Source organism: Perca fluviatilis, chromosome 2 (genome assembly GCF_010015445.1).
Source record: "Perca fluviatilis chromosome 2, GENO_Pfluv_1.0, whole genome shotgun sequence".
Lineage (NCBI taxonomy): Eukaryota > Metazoa > Chordata > Actinopteri > Perciformes > Percidae > Perca > Perca fluviatilis.
The window spans coordinates 30,922,287-30,942,176 of record NC_053113.1 but is presented as its reverse complement, the minus strand read 5'-3'; the positions used below and the strand labels follow the sequence as shown (position 1 = coordinate 30,942,176).

General features: G+C 39.0%; 1 protein-coding gene across 1 annotated transcript; it reads left to right on the top strand.

The window, feature by feature from the left end:
- Positions 1 to 1,944: 1,944 nt before the first annotated feature.
- Positions 1,945 to 14,070, top strand: LOC120570627. Its single transcript, XM_039819099.1, has 10 exons — positions 1,945 to 2,231; positions 3,067 to 3,141; positions 3,635 to 3,763; positions 4,611 to 4,673; positions 4,752 to 4,868; positions 6,466 to 6,617; positions 7,092 to 7,178; positions 12,502 to 12,648; positions 12,838 to 13,035; positions 13,253 to 14,070. Exons 1-10 carry the CDS (start codon positions 2,138 to 2,140, stop codon positions 13,340 to 13,342), a joined length of 1,152 nt encoding a protein of 383 aa, XP_039675033.1. The 5' UTR covers positions 1,945 to 2,137; the 3' UTR covers positions 13,343 to 14,070.
- The last annotated feature ends 5,820 nt before the right edge of the window (positions 14,071 to 19,890 follow it).

Below are 19,890 nucleotides of genomic sequence, written 5' to 3'. Positions count from 1 at the left end.
TATCAGGTCAGTGGGGGGGGGAGGGCGTAAATAGCCTGGCCTCTGAGTATAGGAAGAGAAATTCAAAGGGGTTGAGCTTTTTGGAAGTAAGTAAGGGGGTGTGTATGAATGCTGGGGAAAAGAGCGTTGGAAATTAATTGGAGAGAAGCTTTTCATATGCTGCTGTGCACTGCAAGTAGGCATGTTTGTGGTTAGGTTTAGGGCAAACTGCAAAGTCACTGTATTTCTGTTTATGGGTGTGTGCATGTGTGTTTCCGATACCACTGTGTGCCAGTATGCAAATATGTGCCTCCACTTTTCATATTCCAAGAATAAGTGTGCTCTCTGCTGCAGGTCCAGTGGTCAGGGAGGCAGCTGAGGGAAGCAGCCGTGGATCTGCAGGATTCAGCGCAGACTGAGGCACAGAGGAGAGCAGCTCAGCGCTCCCACTTGGCTCTGATCTTGCCTTCACATGTATTACACATCCTCACTCTGGGTAAATTGGCTGGCAAGCTGGCAGGATGAAGAGCATGGGGGAGATTACACTCATGACCTGAACTGCGGTTATATTCATCGCTTGCCAAAAAAGAGACGCTTTATGCCAGTGTCTCATATCGCACCCTTCAGTTGTAGAGTCATTAACATAATTTAAATGTTTAATATTTTATTTGGGTTGGCAGCATGTCTGTGTGCATTTCTGTCTGTGTGTATAGGTGACGAGCAGGAGTGGGATCTGCAGTGTATTTGGCACTCTGAGCTCATGTCAGGCCTTGATAAGGTGGATGTGTGTATGGAGCAGCTCCAACAAGACCAAGAAAAATGGACAACACAGGGAGGAGACTGGGCTACAACCCTCCATGCTATGGTGAGAGTAATGGCTTTCTGTTATTTGTTATGGCCCTGAGCTGAATTGACACAGTTAGGTCAGATGTTCACTTCCCTCTCATGCCACCAATGCCAAATGCATAGGACTCATGATGCTGTAATATTGCATACGGCAGCTGGATTTTGGCGGGATCATAAGATCACACGACAAACCATCTGGCACGTCAGATTAGATGCTATAGGGAGTCTAGTAATTGAACTATGATGCCAGCCCTGTGAGGTGCACTCTGTAACATTGTCATCTAACTTTAAATAAAACTTAAAGTGCCGATATTATGCTTTTTGGCTTTTCCCCTTTCTTTTATTGTGTTATATATGTTTTTGTGCACGTTATAGGTTTACAAAGTGAAAAAGCCCAAAGTCCACCTCAAAGGGACTTACCATCTCCAACAGAAACTGTTCACAAACTGCTCCAAACAGCTCTATTGTAGTCCAGCCTTTACTTCCATGACAAACAAGCGTCACTTTGTAACACACGTTATAATGCTCGCCTAGCTGCTTGCATGGCACGCCCTCATACTCTGCAACTGACTAGCTAGCAGTACTTACTGCACATGTGCGACTCCCAACAAAGATAGTACAGAAGTGAGATGTCTCTCTGTAGCTAAAACAGAGAGCTCAACACACAGGGTGAAAAGAGGAGCTGCAGTAATGTGCAGTACAACAAATATATGGTGTTTTCTGAAAATTAAACCACATAAACCTATTCTGGTACAACCTCTAAATACAATTATGAACCTGAAAATGAGCATAACATGAGCACGTTTAGTGCTTCTTCTCGCTCAAGCCTGTGTTTATCCTTCTTCCAGGACAGAGAGCTGAGACAGAGAGAGTTGTGGGAGCAGTGTTGTTCCAGACAGAAAGGAGGGGGGGCCCCTTTTTAGTGTCCCTTTTCCCACACCTTTTTTTCCTTCCCCCCCGACAGTGTACAACACACACACACACAAAAAAAAACACATAAACTGATATATATACAGTATGATGCAGGGAAGTGTATGGCTCCTTTTTATTTGTCTTTTTTCCATCATTAACTCTGTTTGTTTAAACCTGAGGTAAGCAATCAATGCAAATTGGGCTTAGTTACAGAATTATAGAGTTTTTCAAGAAGATGTGTTTTGGTTATCTGTATTTCTCCCAGTGTTATTCTGAGCTACCTCCCTTCTTTTTGTATGTCTAGGCAGTACTGTGTGGGAGCTTTTGGTATAAGGAATATGGTCTGGTCCAGTGCAGTGAACACAGGCCGACTGTGGAGGTCAGGGGTTTTCTTCAACAGATGGCTTTGCCTCTCCTGGAGAGACTGAACCAACTCCTGGAAGACAAACAGCCTGCCAGCTTCTCCCCCAACATCTGCAATCGGCACATTTCTGGTACCTAATCAGTACCAGTTAGGGGTACAATGTTTATTACTACATGGTCGGGGTACTGATACGAGGCAAACATTTAGATAGGCAGTGCATATTGCTCCAGAGAAATCACAAGGCCTCATTGAATAATGGCATTATTTGGTAGCTATACTCTAGCTATATTTTCTGCTTCTCCCTGTCATTAGATCTGCGGGTCTGAAGTGTTTTGATGTAAAATGTTTGAAATTGCTGTACTGCCAACAACATTTCCTGGTACATATACTATATGTGAGCCTGCAAATTCCTAAATCTGAATCCTAAATTACTGTGGTTAAAGGATAAGGCTGGTGTTATTCTATAGCTTCCTATAGAGATGCAAAGTCCCTCCCCCAGTTGGTGGACCCCATGGGACCTTATTTCAGAAAAAATATGTATGGTAGTGAACGGCGAGAGTCAAATAATCTTTTCATCCTTTTTGCATTGTCCAGAAAGTCACAGTTTATCGTGACTAAGATCACATTACTGTAAACAGGCTAAAATGGTCCATTTGTTAGGGACTATTTTCTGTGTTTAATACACATTTGGTGCTTTAGTGAGTATTTAGAGCAGCAGGGTAGTGTATGTAGGATTGAGTCTCATGCTCATTGTAATGAAGGAATCTGTCACTCAGTGGGGCTCATTGGTGTGTTTTTAATAGTTTTTGAAAAACAATGGAGCTCTTTGGCGCAGAATAATTAACCAATTTACATCATGCTTTGTCTAAACAGACAATACTTGTAAGTAGGGTCAATTTAATTTTTCATTTTGGCAGGCTTTGTCTTTTAAGTATGATTTTTTTTTTTTTTTTTACATGTTTCAGGTTTGTCAACAAAGCAGGCATACGGGTTGGAGATAGCCTCTAGGGTCTGGACAGCCTCTGTGCCTGTCGTGAAAGGTATATGCTTCTCAAGCCACTCAAGCCTTGTGATAACATGTCTATATATGTGTGTAGAAAGAGCATGTCTACAAAGAATGTGCTCACTGTGAGAAGGGAAACAGCTACTGTGTTGGTATCAATGCCGATGTATGCTGGAGTAAGATATCAATAGGTCCAGGGTGTTGTTTGGTTTCTTTAATACAGTCTCTGGAGATGTGAGCTACAGTAGAAGGAGGTAAGAGAACAGTGAAAAATCAGTGAAAAAAAATAATTATGATTCTGACAAGTGTTGAAAGTAAGACAGTTTGTATTATGTACAATACACAACAGGTACAGAAACCACTAGTGTAAGTTGTACAATGATTAGACATAAATAGTTTATGTTTCTATCAGAACTAGCCCTCTGAAGTAAAGTGCATTACCTTAAATCAATGTGTCTTGAAAACTCAACAAAGCTCACAGCTGCTTGAGGAGATACTTGCCATGTCTCTGACAGTGTGTGTTTCTGAAGGAATCTCCACCCAGTCTTTGAGGGAGCCAGTCAATTTAGCTCAATCCCAGGACACTGGTCTGCAGGCCATCTCAGCACCGACACACAATTCCCAAAGACACACCGCATCTACTGGCATTCATTCCCAGGGTGAGACAAAGCACAATTTAAACACGGCAATACTGAATGTAAGACCCCTTTCACCCTGTGTTGTCCTGTGCTGTGCTCTGCTTCAGTGCTGTGTGTGAGCGAGCTATACTGTATGTATCCTCTACTAGTAAGAATCTAGTAAGTCCTCTACTAGATTCAGGTAATAACCTTTCTGGGAAAGGACACACAAACATTCATACGTCCATACCGGAATTTAAGCGCTCATTCTAGCTGTACAGCAAAGCATACCTCTAAAGGAAAAATTTGACATTTTGGAAAATATGTTTATCCTCTTGCTGAGAGGTAGATGAGAAGATTGATGCCGGTCTAGCTGTCCATTTAATATGAAGCTACAGCCAGCAGCCGGTTAGCTTAGCATAAAGACAGGGGAGAACAGCTAGGCTGGCTTTGTCCAGATGTAACAAAATCCAAACAACACCTCTAAAGCTCACAAATTAACAAGTGTTAAATGACAAGTTGTGGTTTTACAACAATTTCTTGGCTGGGTGCAGTGACTGCTTGGAGTCTTGCCGTAATCATGAGAGACTCCAGGAAGTCACTGCATCTGCCCATAAATAGTCCTGCACGTAATGCCCATAAAACCACAACTTGTCTTTTTCACTCTTTGGTTTTAGTATGGATTAAATGAAGGAGATATATGAAGTTGATCAGTGAGCTTTAGAGGTGCTGGTAGATGGATTTTGTTGTTAGACACAGCCAGGCTAGCTGTCCCCTCCCCCCCCTTTTTTTTTTTTACATTCATTGTGCTTAAGTTATGCTAACCTTTGCAAAATGTTGAACTATTCCTTTAATGATAATGAGTCATTAAAACTTGATTTCTCAACAGAAAGCCAGCCGATGAAAGAGTCTGCTCAGCCTACACATTCTATCTCTGTCCCCACAATTCCAGGTAACATCATGATATAAAATACATAGATAGAATTTGTTACATGTGGGGTGTCAAGTTAATGTTGCTTTTATTTGCCAGAAGAGGAGTGGGCCAAGCTACTGGAGCTCTCTCCTCTGTTCCAGCTGTTGAAGGGGCTGGAGCTACAGCTGAAGGGTTGGGCCTGCGGGGCAGGGCTTCTTAGAGGAGTGCTTGAAGGTAGTTCCGATACAGATGTGTTTTATGTTTTTATTTTTGAGTGTGCAGAAAGACACCTATATACGAGTGCACACACATACAACACGTGTAGACAGCATAATCATTGGGTATTCATGTACAATCATGCATAACACACAACATCAGAGATATTTTCTCTCCAAATCAATCCTACCTAGAGAAAACTTAATTATATAGTCTTGATTGCTTTAAAAGTATTTTTGAATACTTATGGATAATGAATAAGGGACCCCTTATATCATGGTGTACTTTTGTGAAAAGGGCAGATTACAAACTGCTTTAAGACCACCTAAATTAAGAAATCCGACATGTTATTTCCATGGCCAAGAAAAGTTAAATCAATATTTGTGAACATGAGGTACTCTCTTTTAAAGCCAGAAATCAGAGAAGTAAATCTCTGGTTTTTGGATTTGGGAGAGAGCTGTTTCCTAATCTTTCTGGACTGTCTTAGACCATAGGAATAACATATTTCAAAAATGGGCATAGGTCCCTTAAGTATTGTGCATTCTTTAGATTCCAGCACTGCCTGTATGTTTTTTTAACCCCTTTTTATTTCTCGCGCTCCAGAGCTTTGATGACGCCCAGATGGTAGTCATTTCATGAACCTCTAGTGTTTAGGCATATGTTAGTTTGTTTGGCTTCAGAGACTCAGGGTTTAATTAAGTCAGATCAGTTTCACTGAGGCGTTGTTAAATGATGTAGTAAAAATTGATACTGGTGTAGTTATCAAGAAGTTGTGTTTTTGATTGGACACACTAGCAGCGTGACTCCAGGGATAGCAATGTCAGTCTGTCCGTCGACCACTTCGGTCCAGAGTGAAATGTCTCAACGAATATATGATGGATTGGCATTAAAATTTTGCACAGACATTTATGGGCCTCAGAAGTTGAAGTCTACGGACTCTGGTGATCCGTTGACTTTTACTCTAATGCCTCTAATAAGTTTTACATTTGTGGTTTTAAGTGAAATGTCTTGCCAACTTTTGGATGGATTTTCATTAAATTTGGTATAAGCATCCATGTTCCCCACAGGGACATGAATCGAGTGCCACCATCAGGTTCATCATCAAATTTTAATTTTTCCAATATTTTGGTTTATGATCAATACCTGTATAACTAAGCCAGCCTCAGTTGAACTTTGCGTTTACTCTAGTGCCAATAGGCAGATGTTACCATAATAAAACCCTAACCAACATAGTAAACATTCTTCCTTCTGGACATAAGCATGCTTAGGACTATTTGTTACATGTGTAACACATAAAGATATTACTTTGTAAGTACTTAAAAAGACGTGTGATTTTTGGATTGTTTTTTGAAAACCAGACCAACAGCCATGAAAAACTTGAAAATGTATCAAACCCAGACATCTCTAACATTAGCTTTGTTGTTTCTTGCAAAACAACAGATTTGACAGATTTGTGGTTCATACTGTAGATTCCAAAAAGCCTGAACCTTACCTTTTATGTTTTGTTGCTGTGTTTGAGTAACTGTTTACTGGCTGTGTGTGTTGAATGAAGACAGGCTACAGTAAGTAATAGCTTGTAGTTCCTGGCAACCGTCATGTTCTGTGTTTTGTCCAGACAGAGGCAAGGGTTTTGTAGACGTCCTCGATGCTCAGTGGGAATGTGAGGGAGAGCTGATCCCTTTGGACCTCTCGCTCCTTAACCCCAGAGAGTTCCTGGTCTACCAGCACGGACTTTTCCTGATGCATACATTGCATAATCTAAAACTGGTTGGTGCTGCAGTTTCACTTCTATTTTCAACCATTGTTGCTTGTTCGTTTTTGTTTTTTTTAATTGCTCTTACTGTTTAATTTTGAAGCTTTGACTTGCCCCAAGCTATTTGATTTCTTTTGAGCCTAATTTCCTGTGAGCCTCTGCAGCTTGAAGTATTCAGGCAGGAAACCTTCTCTGTATCCCAGTTAAAGAGCAAAGGTGGACTTGGCTTTTGGTGTGAGAGCTCTGGGGCTTTAAACTGACCTTCCTTAAGAATTCAGGCAGATATCATCCCTTATAACTCATCTTGAAATAAATACTTGAAATACTTCACTGTTATTATTTTTGTTGTGTTTTCTTGATGTTGTTTCCTGTTACAAACACACTTATTCATTCATTATATTGTAATTGTATATATTTGTTTCATTTTTACTGTGGGCTGAGCTTACGAATATTGTAATGAAAAAAGCTTTTGTTCACTTTTCCAACAGACTCCAGCCATTTCACTTCAGATAGCAGCTAGTCTCCCAAACAACAACTACTTTAACAACGCCTTCAGAAATTCCTTCTTTTATCAGGTAAACTTAGATCTTTTTTTTTCTGTGAAAGTGTAATTTGAGATTTTCTTTATGTTTTTCAGTAAAGTTAAGTGCAATTGCTCAATGGTGTACAGGCATAACTGGCATTAACAAGTTCATGCATTGAAAAATTAAGTCACAAGTGATGCACCTAAAACACGACCAATACAGTTAAATGAAACCCTGAAATACCATAGAGATGGATGTAACAAAATGCTTCCAATATCACAGAATCTTTAAAAACGATATATTTCCTGGTTGTTCTTCCATTTGGTTGTGTGGATGGGTGGATAATACTGTTCCCTGCTGAGCACTTGCTTTGTAAAAAAAAAAAAAAAAAGAGTGTCTCCTGTGTTCAGTGTCACAGACTGAGGTCTGGAGATAAGAAAATCCAAACAAGATTTTGAGATTAGATTTTGCTACCTGGAAGCCTTAGGCATCAAAGCATTTCACACGCTGAAGCTGCATGTTTTCTGAAGATCAGTTTCTCAGTCAACAAGACCAAGTACTGTAAGCATGCAGTCCACAGATATTTAACAGTACATGTACAAATTATCTGTCCAAATTTGCAACAATTCCATAAAGTTTATGAACTAGTGCTGGCACCAGGATTTACTTCAGATTTGCCACTCCCACACATGTCCATTTAAAGACATTTTTTTCTTAGTATCACTATTGTTCTTGGGAACCTCTACCTTGACTATAGATAGATAGATAGATAGATAGATAGATAGATAGATAGATAGATAGATAGATAGATAGATAGAGATAGATAGATAGATAGATAGATAGATAGATAGATAGATAGATAGATAGATAGAGGGGCAAGGGATTGAAGTGGTTGGGGAGTATAAATACTTAGGAACAATAATAGATGCTGAGCTATCATGGAATATCAACACCGATGCCATCTATAAAAAAGGCAGCGATTGTATTTTATGACAGACAGTTCGGAGTAGGAAAAGACAGGAAAGGTCCTTTTCTATCACTCTTTTGTTGAGAGTATTTTAACCCTCTGCTCCATTGCCTGGTATTTGTCTTTGTGAGTGACAAACACAAATAAATTACACAGGATAGTTAACATGGCCAGCAAGATTGCTGGACATCAGTTAAAATCTCTGACCACGATATGTGAATTCAGGGTGGTGAGGAAAGGACAAGCAATTTATGGTGACGGGCTACATACCCTATTCCAGGCGTATGAGGCGCTGCCATCAGGCAGAAGATATAGGGTGCCGTCCTTACTAACCAACCGGGCTCGCAAATCATTTCTTCCTACCAGCATTATACTACTGAATAAGTTAGGGAAAATAACTTGATCCTTTCCGTGTGATAATACTGCACTTTGGTATAATATTAAAATGTCAATGATGATGTTGCACCTTACTATTGATAGCCCACTGGTGCTAATGATACTGCACTTTACTATTTTATAATGTATAGATATTTGGTATTGTGTATTGTTGTTGTGCGGGGGGGAGGGAGGGTTTAGTGGTCCTGTTGTCTGTTGTCTATGGTCTGTTGTCTGTCTGTCTGTCTGTCTATCTAATGAGCTGTATGGTGCTAGATGAATTTCCGAAAGGATCAATAAATGTCTATCTACGACTATAAAGCATGTTAGTGATATTCTCCATTTCAACTCTGTGGGGCCTTTGTGATCGTGTGGCTTTAGGGTTTCCTTTTCTGGAGAATGTTAGTATCTGCAGTTTAACTGGTTCCCTCAGCTGGTTCGACAATATTGAGAGATAACATTAGAATAGTACTGAGCTTTTAAAAGTTGTGAGTAATAGACCCTTAGCTTATAAAATGATTCAACTATTCAACAGTATGTAAGTAAGTAAGTAAGTAAATGTTGAAATTAGCTCCACCTCGACCAGCTGCTTACACGTTAATGGATCAAGAAAAAGATCAACAATTATATACAGTATATATATATATATATATGTTATAATTGTTGATATTTATTATTATTATTATTATTATTATTATTATTAATAATCTTGTGGTGATTCTAGCAGCCGCTTTGGACAAAAGTGGTAGTGTTTTTAACACACCTGCTGTCGTAAAGGTCTTTTGTTTACGGTGCTTTATTACCCACTGTATTATCGAGTTAGCGTTATGGGGAGTCATATAGTCGCGATGAATGTTTTGCTCAGACAGAAAATCATTAATTTACAATAAGAGAATACGTTGCAGATGCATCGTTTCATTTCAAGTGTTACATATGGTAAATTAGCCTACTTTGGATGTATCGTGAGCTAAAACGGGTATCACTGTCACTGTGTCATGAGCCAAAGCATTAGGAGTTTGTTGTAGCAACCAACTAAATAACTTAGATTAAAATCGCACATTTCATGAAACCCACGGACACTTTACACAAGTACAGTGGGACAAGGGAAAAGAAAATAGTAAGCCAACACAAACACGGACTAAAAGGAATAAAACGTCTAAATAGAAGGGGGACGTAATTTAATGTTGGCTACTGACGTACAACCACATCGCGCAGAGTAAACTTATTTTATGAATTAAATGGACTTACATACCTGAGGGCCAATTCAGGTGCGGTGTTGAATCATTTACAATCCTGTAATTGTCTCCATCTGTTGAAAGCCCGACCAAGGTTGACTTGCGTTATCGGCCTTCATCTATCACTTTCCTTTTTAGTTTTTAGTTGTTCATCATTTAATTTCCTTCTTTTCTGTGATGGCCCTGCCCCAGTATCAGCCTTAACTACAGCAGATAACTTCTAAAATAACATTAAAATACAATAAGGCCTATATAAAGAAATCTCCTGCTACCTTTTACCTGCATATTAACTAACACAGACTTTTCCGGTGTTCTGTGACCCTTCAGAATGTGTGCTCTGTAGCGCCGTCTACCTGCCGTAAATCATTCTGTGACTTCACAGGAAAAATCGGACCTGGGCAGAGGCGTGAATAAAAACTATATAAACATAGCGTTCTTTTCACTGTTAGTTCCGTTTGCTGTTACAGGTCAATTATGATCATCAGATGAAAAATTACACAGATTCAGAAACATTTAAAAGTTACATATAGTCACTTTAAGTAAAGCATATGAATACTTCTTCCACCACTGAATACTATCATGATGATTGTAAATGAGACTTTCTGGGACAATAACAAGGGATAAGAGAAGATCAAGACTTACTGCAAGGAAAATTGTTAAAGGAAAAAATGGTTGAATGGTAATGAATACAGCAGAAAGTAAGGAAAAGTGAAACAACCCAGCAGCACCTTCATTTGCACTAAACAGCTCAGACAACACCACAACAGCAGTTTTCTTTGTCTTTCTGCTGCCTCTACTTCTTTTTGGAGCCCTCACTAATGCTGAAGGGGCAATTCAGACTACAGTCCCAACAGTGAAAGGCTTTATAGAACATCCTGTTCAGACCTGCTGATCTCTGGACAAAAAAGACTTCTGTCTCTGTTCACCCACTGGGGAGAGGAGTCAGACCAAAAAGGAGAAAGAGCAAGAAGACAAATGAGAAATACAGTTATCATTAAACCTTGAAACCGAAGTCTCTAATCCACACAGCACAATGCCTGAATAGGCATTTCAATCAGGAGAGACTTCGTTTGCAGATATGCAAAATTATTTATTGTACAACTGTATAATATGAAATGTACAAAGACTTTTGGAGATTAGACTCCATCGAATCAATAATATATTTCAAGGGGTAGAGAACAGGAACAAAACCCCCCGATGGAGTCCAGACACTGGTGGCGGCGGACAAAGAGACCAGAGACCGGACCGAAGAGGCAACGGAGCGGGCAGCCGGGAAAACACGAAGACCGGAGGCGGCAGGGGAGGAGGAGGGTCGAGCGCTCTGCCTGAAACGACAGCTGACAGAACAGGGAGAGAACAGATTTAAAGCAGAGTTGTAAGGCTTTGATAGGCCCATGGATTTCGTGGCCAAGTCTGATTGGTTCAACTGAAAGCGTCACTTCTAATCAGCTGTTAGATTTAAGAATGAGTAGTGCTTGGGTTAATGACGTCTTCCTGAAAGAATTTGCGCTGAGCTTCATTAGCATGTTTATTCTGCATCACCCGGGGCTTGAATTCACAACCTCAGTCATCAAGGGCAAGTCATGATCTTGTTTAGCTAACTGCCAAGAGAGAAACCATTGACGCTTCAAACTTCACACTATGACTGCAGCAATCACTAGGGCTGCATGTAAAAGCAGATTTCAAACTAGTAAAACATGCAGTTATCAATAACTTCATTGGAGACTTTATAATCTATCCTTGTTATGCCACCGTTTGTTGAAATAGGGCTTATCACGGTCTACCCTTGCTGTAGATAGGGGGCCATTGCATTTTTTGTCTCAGTGCAAGTAATTAGTTTTTTTCTTTTTTTCTTTTGTTGGCTCACTTTTACTCACAACATGCTAACCGGCAACATAGGATTCCATTCACAACGCTAAGCTAACTAGCGCCGGCGCTGCCAGTGTTGCACCGGACTAAAACAATGCATGCACAAAAAATGCGTTGGCCCACCTATCTACAGCTAGGGGAGACTGTGATAAGCCCTATTTCAACAAACGGTGGCGTATCCCTTTAAGTGCAAACAAGAATTCCATTAGAAGTTAGAAACGTTTGTATTAGTGAAGTACTAGTCTCGCTTTGCCAGACCTGCCACACAGAATTTCGGGATGGGAGAAAAACATACTCTGGTTTATTGGCATTTCTTTAAACCAATCACAATGGTCATGGGCGGCAGCACCAGAGAGCCATGGCGCCTCTGCAAAATAGCCTCGGGAAGTTTACTTGTTTTGGTGGAACGTATACGTTCAAAAGTTGTTTTAGTAGTGAAACAGAAAACTCAGATTGGACAGTTAGTCTAGCTAGCTGTCTCCATTTAACCTGCAAAGATCTGAGGAGCAGTTAACCATAGTCCTCAAATCGACCATAGTTTAAAATTCCAACACAAAAAAAACGGAATTTAACGGACATCCGGCCGAAAAGAGTGAAATCCGGCAGAATGTCCTGGCGGAGCAACGGAGCAATCCCACAAGTGGAACGTCATGGATATAGACCAGTGAAGTAGCCACTTCCTCATCTTGCCCTCTTAGCGGCCATTTGTTGCAGTTCCTCATTTGTATATCAGGTATATCAGGTAATCATAAAACATTCATGAAAAACTAATCCTTTAATTTCCTTTCGAATAGCAAGACACATTGTACATTGATAACAATGTGGCACCAGGCTTGCTTTTTTTTTTAAATCAGTGAATGATGCTTGTGTTGTGTATGTCTTTGTACAGCTGTAATGTGTTACTGTTTAATTACTGCTCTATTAACAGGAGGCAGAGGAGACGCTCTTTGTCCGTCGCCAGAGGCTCCAGTCAGTTGGAGGCTTCTCTCTGCTGCTGCTCCACTGTCTGTGCCATGTCAAGATTAAAGACATGAGCTCTGACTCCAGTCCTGCCTTCCAGAGGCTTTTCTTCAAGGTACAGAATAACACTCAAAGTGTGCATTAATCATTAGTAATTCGGGAAAATAGTGTAGATGTGAGAGTACATTTAGATAGTAAATTTAGCTTCAAATAAAGCCGAACGTTAACATTCCAGCAGTTTTTTTTAATGGGTTAAATGTTGTGGAATGTGTGACATTAATTAAATTTTTTTTGTATATCACAGATACTGCAGGCATGTCTGGGAGAACTGTTTCAGGCCAGACTGGGCATGCCCTCCCCTGGACAGGAAGCCAATTTGTGTGTGTTGTTTCAGGACCCAGAGTCACCTTCAGGGGTCTTGAAGAGGACCCTTTCAGACTCTCATGCTGCCTCCCTACTTTACAGGTTTCACAAACCAAGCAGAGGATTGCTGTCTGAAGATGTAAGTACTGAATCTTTCTTATTACTATGATTTGATTTAACACGGTTCACATGGAGCATCTTCTTTCAGATTGTTCAAATAGAAGCATGACTTTTCTTACGTTTATTTGTCTGTCACTATTGTGAAAAGTGGCAGGATACTATTTGTGAGTTGGAGAGTAACCAGAGCTATCTTGTCACGTCTCTTGTTGTGTGTCTGTCTGTGATTATGGGAGCAGGAAGTTGAAGAACTTCAAAGGAAGCACAGAGAAACATCTCTGCTCTCCCATCTTGAAGGACTTTTAAGAGAGAAGAGCTCTGAAATGTGACGGAAGTGCTTCTATTTGAAAGAGAAGAAAAATTCTTACTTGCTACAATTCATACTTCATTCAAAGCAAAGTTTTCTTCTAAAGTGTTACAATCATAGGAGAAATGCAAAGACAAAATTGGTAAACATAGAGATGTTTATGCTTATATATATGTGTGCAATGTAAAAATAGACAAAAATAACAAATACAAGCAAAACGTACAATGTTACCTTTGTTTTCCATATTATTATATCAGTTCAGATAAGTCATGCAAAGATAAGTGTTAACAGAGAGGCAACGGAAGCTAGACACTTCAAAATACTGTATGCAGAACACTGTACTTATTTACTGTTATATTTTACATTGTTTTGGATTTTAGTGAGTGACCATGACTTTAATACTAACCCCCATATCAAACCCTAAACCTAGCTCCCATCAACTTCCAAACACATTTTGCCTGAAAAAGGTTCCAGTTTCACCCTAGTGTTAGGTGTTACCAGTTCACAATTTACATTGTTTTGTCAAACAATATGAAAATCTTACCAAATTACATTAATTTGACAAATTTTGAGTCAAGAGCTATTGCTATTATGATTTGTTTTCCTTTGTATTGAGGCAGGATAAAAACATGACAAACTAACACACAAAAAAACGCATCATCATGTGTGGTAACTCAAAAGACAAAAATTGTCAGCATTTTTAGATCATTTTATGTTTTGTTATATTTGTTATGTCTACAACTATTTTGTGTCTAGTCAATAAAAAGTTATCTATCTATCTAAAGGTATCTTTTTTTCCCTATTAGTGGACATTATTTCTGACATTGCTTCAATTCTTGTAAACACATTCATATGGCACGGTTTATGTTTGAATCAAAACAACAAACCAATTTTCTCCAAATCATACATGTTTATTTGGCTTTAACCAACACAAGCAGTGCATAATAATTGCATTCCTGGGATGTTTTTATGGGCACTTCATTAAAAGATATACAAAGACAAACACATGCAGACACCTGTTTCTATTTAGTGGTCCTATGTGATAAGGAGGGGAAGCTCATAGTAACAAAACCTTTGCTGAGATTTCACCACATCTACCGGCAAAAACAGGCACTGTCAATGTTGTCTTCACTTCATTTGAGTGGCTTTTATAGCGATGAATATGATGATCAAAATGATTCCACAGACAAGTCCACTGACATTTAGGGTCTTGGCTGTCCTTGAAGCACCCACAGCTTCAGCTGATTCTCTGAGGGCAAGTATTAAAATGAATTTGCTAGAAAAGATGTATTTGACTGAGGAAATGAAATCATCAAATATAGTTTAAACAAATCTGCCATCAAGAGAAAAAATGAAAAGGAGATCAATTTCATCTTGTGCAACTGAACAGGAACATATATCCATTTACATGCAAAATTAATTTAATTGGTTACAGCATGAACACGAGTTAGTCAACATTTACTTTAGTCACGACCAGCAACCTCTTGATGCCTCTAATCTTATATTTAATGTAAGATTTTGGAAAAGGTAAATGTTAAGTAAGATAGCTTGCTATTTGCAAAATGTACATTGTTGCAAAACACAAAAAAATGATTGATTTTTATTTTTTATTTTAGGACATCTCCTCTTAGAATACAGGAGTAGAAAATGGCAGATAAAGATTAAAAAAGTTTTGATGTTCAAGAAACGTTACCTACCTTACAGGAGAAGATGATGAGCAGCAATCCCAAGAGGCAGGCAACAGCATAAAGTGTTAAAGATGGACCATCCTAGATCGGATGGAGCCACACCACGGGTCTGGCTACCTTCCATAGTGACTCTCTGTCTCACTTTAAGTGGATAGGAGTAATGCTTTGTTGGCCAATGTCTGGATCCAATGACTGGTGGTGGTTGTGACCCACGCCCTTCATGGGTGTGGTTTAAGGGGTTGTATAATACTAACAGCTATGTGAGCACCCAGAGGAGAGAGAAAAAAAATCATGTTTCTGTGATTGATCAGGAAACTGGGGCTTTTTGGGTGTCTCATGTAACTCGGGCTTTACCTGGATGGGGCAATGCTGGAAATACATACAAAAATACACTTAAAGTGACATATTACCAAGATATGCGTATAATATAAAAATATCCAAGACAGAATTCTTTTTTCTTCAAAAATAACTTTTGAACGTACACGTTCCACCAAAAACAGAGGCTGCTGCCGGTGCCCATGACGATTGTGATTGGTTTAAAGAAATGCCAATAAACCAGAGCATTTTTTTCTCACATCCCGGAATGCTGTGTGGACTAGCCAGACCCTCGTGAGCAGCACTGTGGAGGAAGGTCTGGCAAAGCGAGACTACATAGCAAATAACTTTGTCTTCTGTACCAAGCTTGTAAAATTCAATCTGCCACAAAAAAGGTTTCCTTCCTAAAACACAGCTTAAATCATCATAATATGAACAATAAAACATGAAATGGACATCAACAGCTAATGGTACCAACACCATCTTTGTTCCACATACATGAGGAACTACTGTATTTATGCTGAGCGTCATAAACATTTCACTGATTCAAGAAGTAACTTCAGTTCTTGCATCTAGTTTCCACTTCCTGCACCCTTCAGACACAAAGTTACCCTCTTCTGCAAATCATTTTCTTGCTCTGCAAGCAAGATTGTCGTCTCATCATCATCATCATCTTAATAATGCATTCTGATTAGTTGTGGCAGTGCAGTTTAAATTATAATAATTAATTCAGCTGGGGTAATGATGCCACTTGTTTGCTCCTGGTAAACATATGTGAGTTCTTAAAAGAAATACAGTAACAACTGCAATGATTATAATAAGATGTTTTATGGTATTTCCAATAAAGTTTCTACATTCATGTGCAGCTAACTAATGAATTGAATAAATGATCTGTTCTTTATTTCGCAGCTTTCAGATCTCACTTTTGATCCCTGTGCTGTCTTTCGGAATGCATCCAAATCTAATCATCTTCATAGATAGAAAGATCATTGGGGCCCCACTCCCCTCCCTGCAAGACATATACAACACCCGCCTCACCCGAAAAGCGACCATGATTGTGAGCGACGACAGCCATCCCGCACAGTCTTTTCAGCCTCCTGCCCTCTGGGAGGAGATATAGAAGCCTCAGTGCTAGTGCCCTTTATATAGATCTATATAAAGGGCACTACTCAGTGCTCACTCCACCAGACTAGCAAACAGCTTCATCCACCAGGCTGTCAGGAAACTGAACTCTCTAAACCCTCTCTCTGCCCCCCCCCAAAAAAAAACTCTGAAGTTGCTGCTGTTTCCTTTTGTACATCTTTCTGCTCTATCAAAACACATCATATACATTTTGTTGCTGCTTGTGACATTCTTGTGTTTTTGTCTTGTGATCTTGTCTTGTTTTTTTTTACTCTTGTGGTAGGAACTTGTCTTATCTGTTGTGCATTTTTCTTCTTCACCGTGGGATGGTGAGAAATGAACTTTTGATTCCTCTGCATGTCTAGTATATATGAAGAAATTGACAATAAAGCTGATTTGACTTCATAGCTAATTACACAACCGCACAATACCATAATCAGTGCTAATTAAGTTCATAGTTTTCTCAACTGAAGAGCGGAAATATGATTGAAATATGAAATATGATTCTCAACAGCAATCAGGAATATTTTCATGAATCAGATGTCTTGCAAAATTAACGTTTGAGTGCATAACAATAGATACCTCCTGGAGTAACAGCAGCAGCATTCCACTGAGTGAGCACAGCTGACTGACTGTGCACCAGGTTTGATTGCAGCGGAATGGTATCCATTAATCATGTCTCAGTTGTAGTGCCAGTAAATCAGATGTGCAAGGTAATGTTTGCCACAAATGGCAGTGTGCTGTAATACATACACCGACTATAAAACAGTGATGGTCATTCACCCGGTTCAAGGTCTTGTTGTAATGCTTGGTTTCTTCCCATTTTACACTTTGTTGTTTGACTCCAGTACTCTGAAAATAACATTTATATATAAAAGAATAAAGGCATTGAAGTCATTTCGTAAATATCCATGTCTTTAAATTAACTTGATTGCAGTAATAGCATTACATTCATTTTATTTTTTCATCATTTCAACATTACCCTTTATTTCTTGTTGTCGCTTTTTATTCTTTGTTTTGTTTTGTTCCTTATAAAGCACTTTGTAATTTTGTTAGGATCTTTGATAGAATAAGTGGAAGATGAGAATTTTAATATGAATGAGGAAACAGAAGGATCAACTGCTTAATTTTTAGTGTCCAACTATTTCTTTTTTTTTAAGATTATTTTTTGGGCATTTTCAGCCTTTATTTTTGACAGGACAAATGAAGACATGAAAGGAGAGAGAGAGGGGTAATGACATGCAGCAAAGGGCCGCAGGTCGGAGTCGATCCCGGGCCCGCTGCGTTGAGGAGTAAACCTCTATATATGGGCTCCCGCTCAACCAACTGAGCTATCTGGGCACCGTGTCCAACTATTTCTGTTGGACTTACTGTGATTTTTAGTATAAAACCACAAATTAAAGATTGTTGAAAGGACACTGTGTCCAGTCTATGTCAGTTATACTGTCATGTTAACTGTACTGGTATAAAAAGTTTTAAAAAGCATAGCCAAACTAGAAACTCATTTTAGCTTGCGGTGCAGTTTTGAAGTGGGGTTCATCGTTTGAGATAACCTCAGAAGATAAAGACTGGAGCCATAAGCTGATATATTGTGCAGAGGCAGATAAAGAGGAGAGCATTTAATCAGTGACAGCATTGTGCTGCCTGTATCCGTCATCCTTTGACTATGACACAGTGGCATCCACAGCTGTTGGACTGTGCCCATAGAAAAGCCCTCGTCTGTAAGCCATCACAAAAATAACTATACATTCTGTCCTGCTTCAATCCAAACATACTGCAGTGTAGCACTGTTATTGTTTCTCAAAAGCTGACATGTGCAATGAAGTTTCTGAGCTCAACTATATCTGGCTAATCTCTCTCAACCTACAACTAAATATTTCAAAAAAAGATCACAGTGAATGGCAAGTGTGTTGTGACTCTGGAATGTTTTATACTTATTTGTTTTGTGTCAAGAGGATAAAGAGCCTCACTGTCTGTGGGTGTTGCGACTGGGATCTAGCTGTGGGCTCAGTGGCCTTTGAGGGATGAGGTCAATGCTCCCATTGCTTTTTAGGACACTTCATAAAGTGAATTGGGCCAAATGATGTTGCCCACCATTGGCGATTTTAGATTATTAAAATTATAATAATAATCACAATAAAAACTTTTTTTTTTTTTTTTTTTCTGAAATCAATTTTAGTGCTGCAAGTTAGAGTTTGCGAACTTGTCTGTTAGTGACAGAGGACAAATAATAACAGGTTCAAAGGCCTTGAAACAGGTTTAATATTCTGTGTGGCTGTCGCCAATGCTATGCACCTGTAACCCAGTCAAGGAAAGGGTCAATAGAAATGTAGTGTTGACCAATTATGTTCATTGTTATCCAGTGAAAATACTGATTTAGCAGATTGATTTTAGATTTAAAAGTTAAAAGTCAATTTGTAATTTTGCAACATTTAGCGTAACACACAGAAATATTTATATAGAAAAATATTACTGTTTGATATTAACTTACTTATGTTATATCTCAATACTTGCACATTCCTGATATTATCAGTATAGCATGTACTTTTTTTGCAACACTTTGCAACAACTTTTTGTGTTGCAACACACTCAGAATTCCAGAGACTTTAAATTAGGGAAACATTTGCTTCTTGCAAAAACTACAGCCCAACCTGCTACAGCTGCACCTGAATGTACAAGGATGTCTTAGTGCATATCTCAACAACAACAACAACAACAAATCCCAGTTGTTGACAATCAGTAATTTCTGACAATTTCCATTGATAAAAGATGGAACTGAAACTGCATTACCATACAAGAGCACTGAAGACATCAGCCATATTTCTTAGTTTTATTACAGCTGTATTAGCCACTATGTGCTTCTGTAACTCAAAGTATTATCTTTCTACACCTATGGTTCTTTTGTTTTGTTGCTGGCACTGGTCCAAAGGAGTCAGACCATAATAATAATAATAATAATAATAATAATAATAATAATAATAAAAATGTTCCTCTGCTGATGGGCCCCTCTAGGTTATTCCATCACCCAGCCTTTAAAGACTTTGCTGCACAGAATGCAAGGAGTCACAGCCTGGTTACGGGAAGAAAAATATGCCAAACATTTCACTAAAAATCCAGAATGTGTGTCTCTTCAGCTGATGAGGCTTATTAAAAGCAGTTTTTTTTCCTCTACTGATTTTGTGGCTATAGCCTAATTCTTCTCACTGTGTCTCTTTACATTTTTATTAAGATAGGCAATCTCTTACTCCTTCCTAAAGTTATGGCAACATTGAATGTTCATCTACTATATAATGATGATCATATTCGAAATGTGTTTGCAAAGCTGTGTCTCTTTATGTGTCTTTAACCACAAGGTGGCAGTGTTGATCTGTTGATGAGAAAAAGGAGGGAGAAAGTTCAAAGTGTAGTTTGTCCTCATATCAAGGTGGTCATTTAAAGGTGCTCT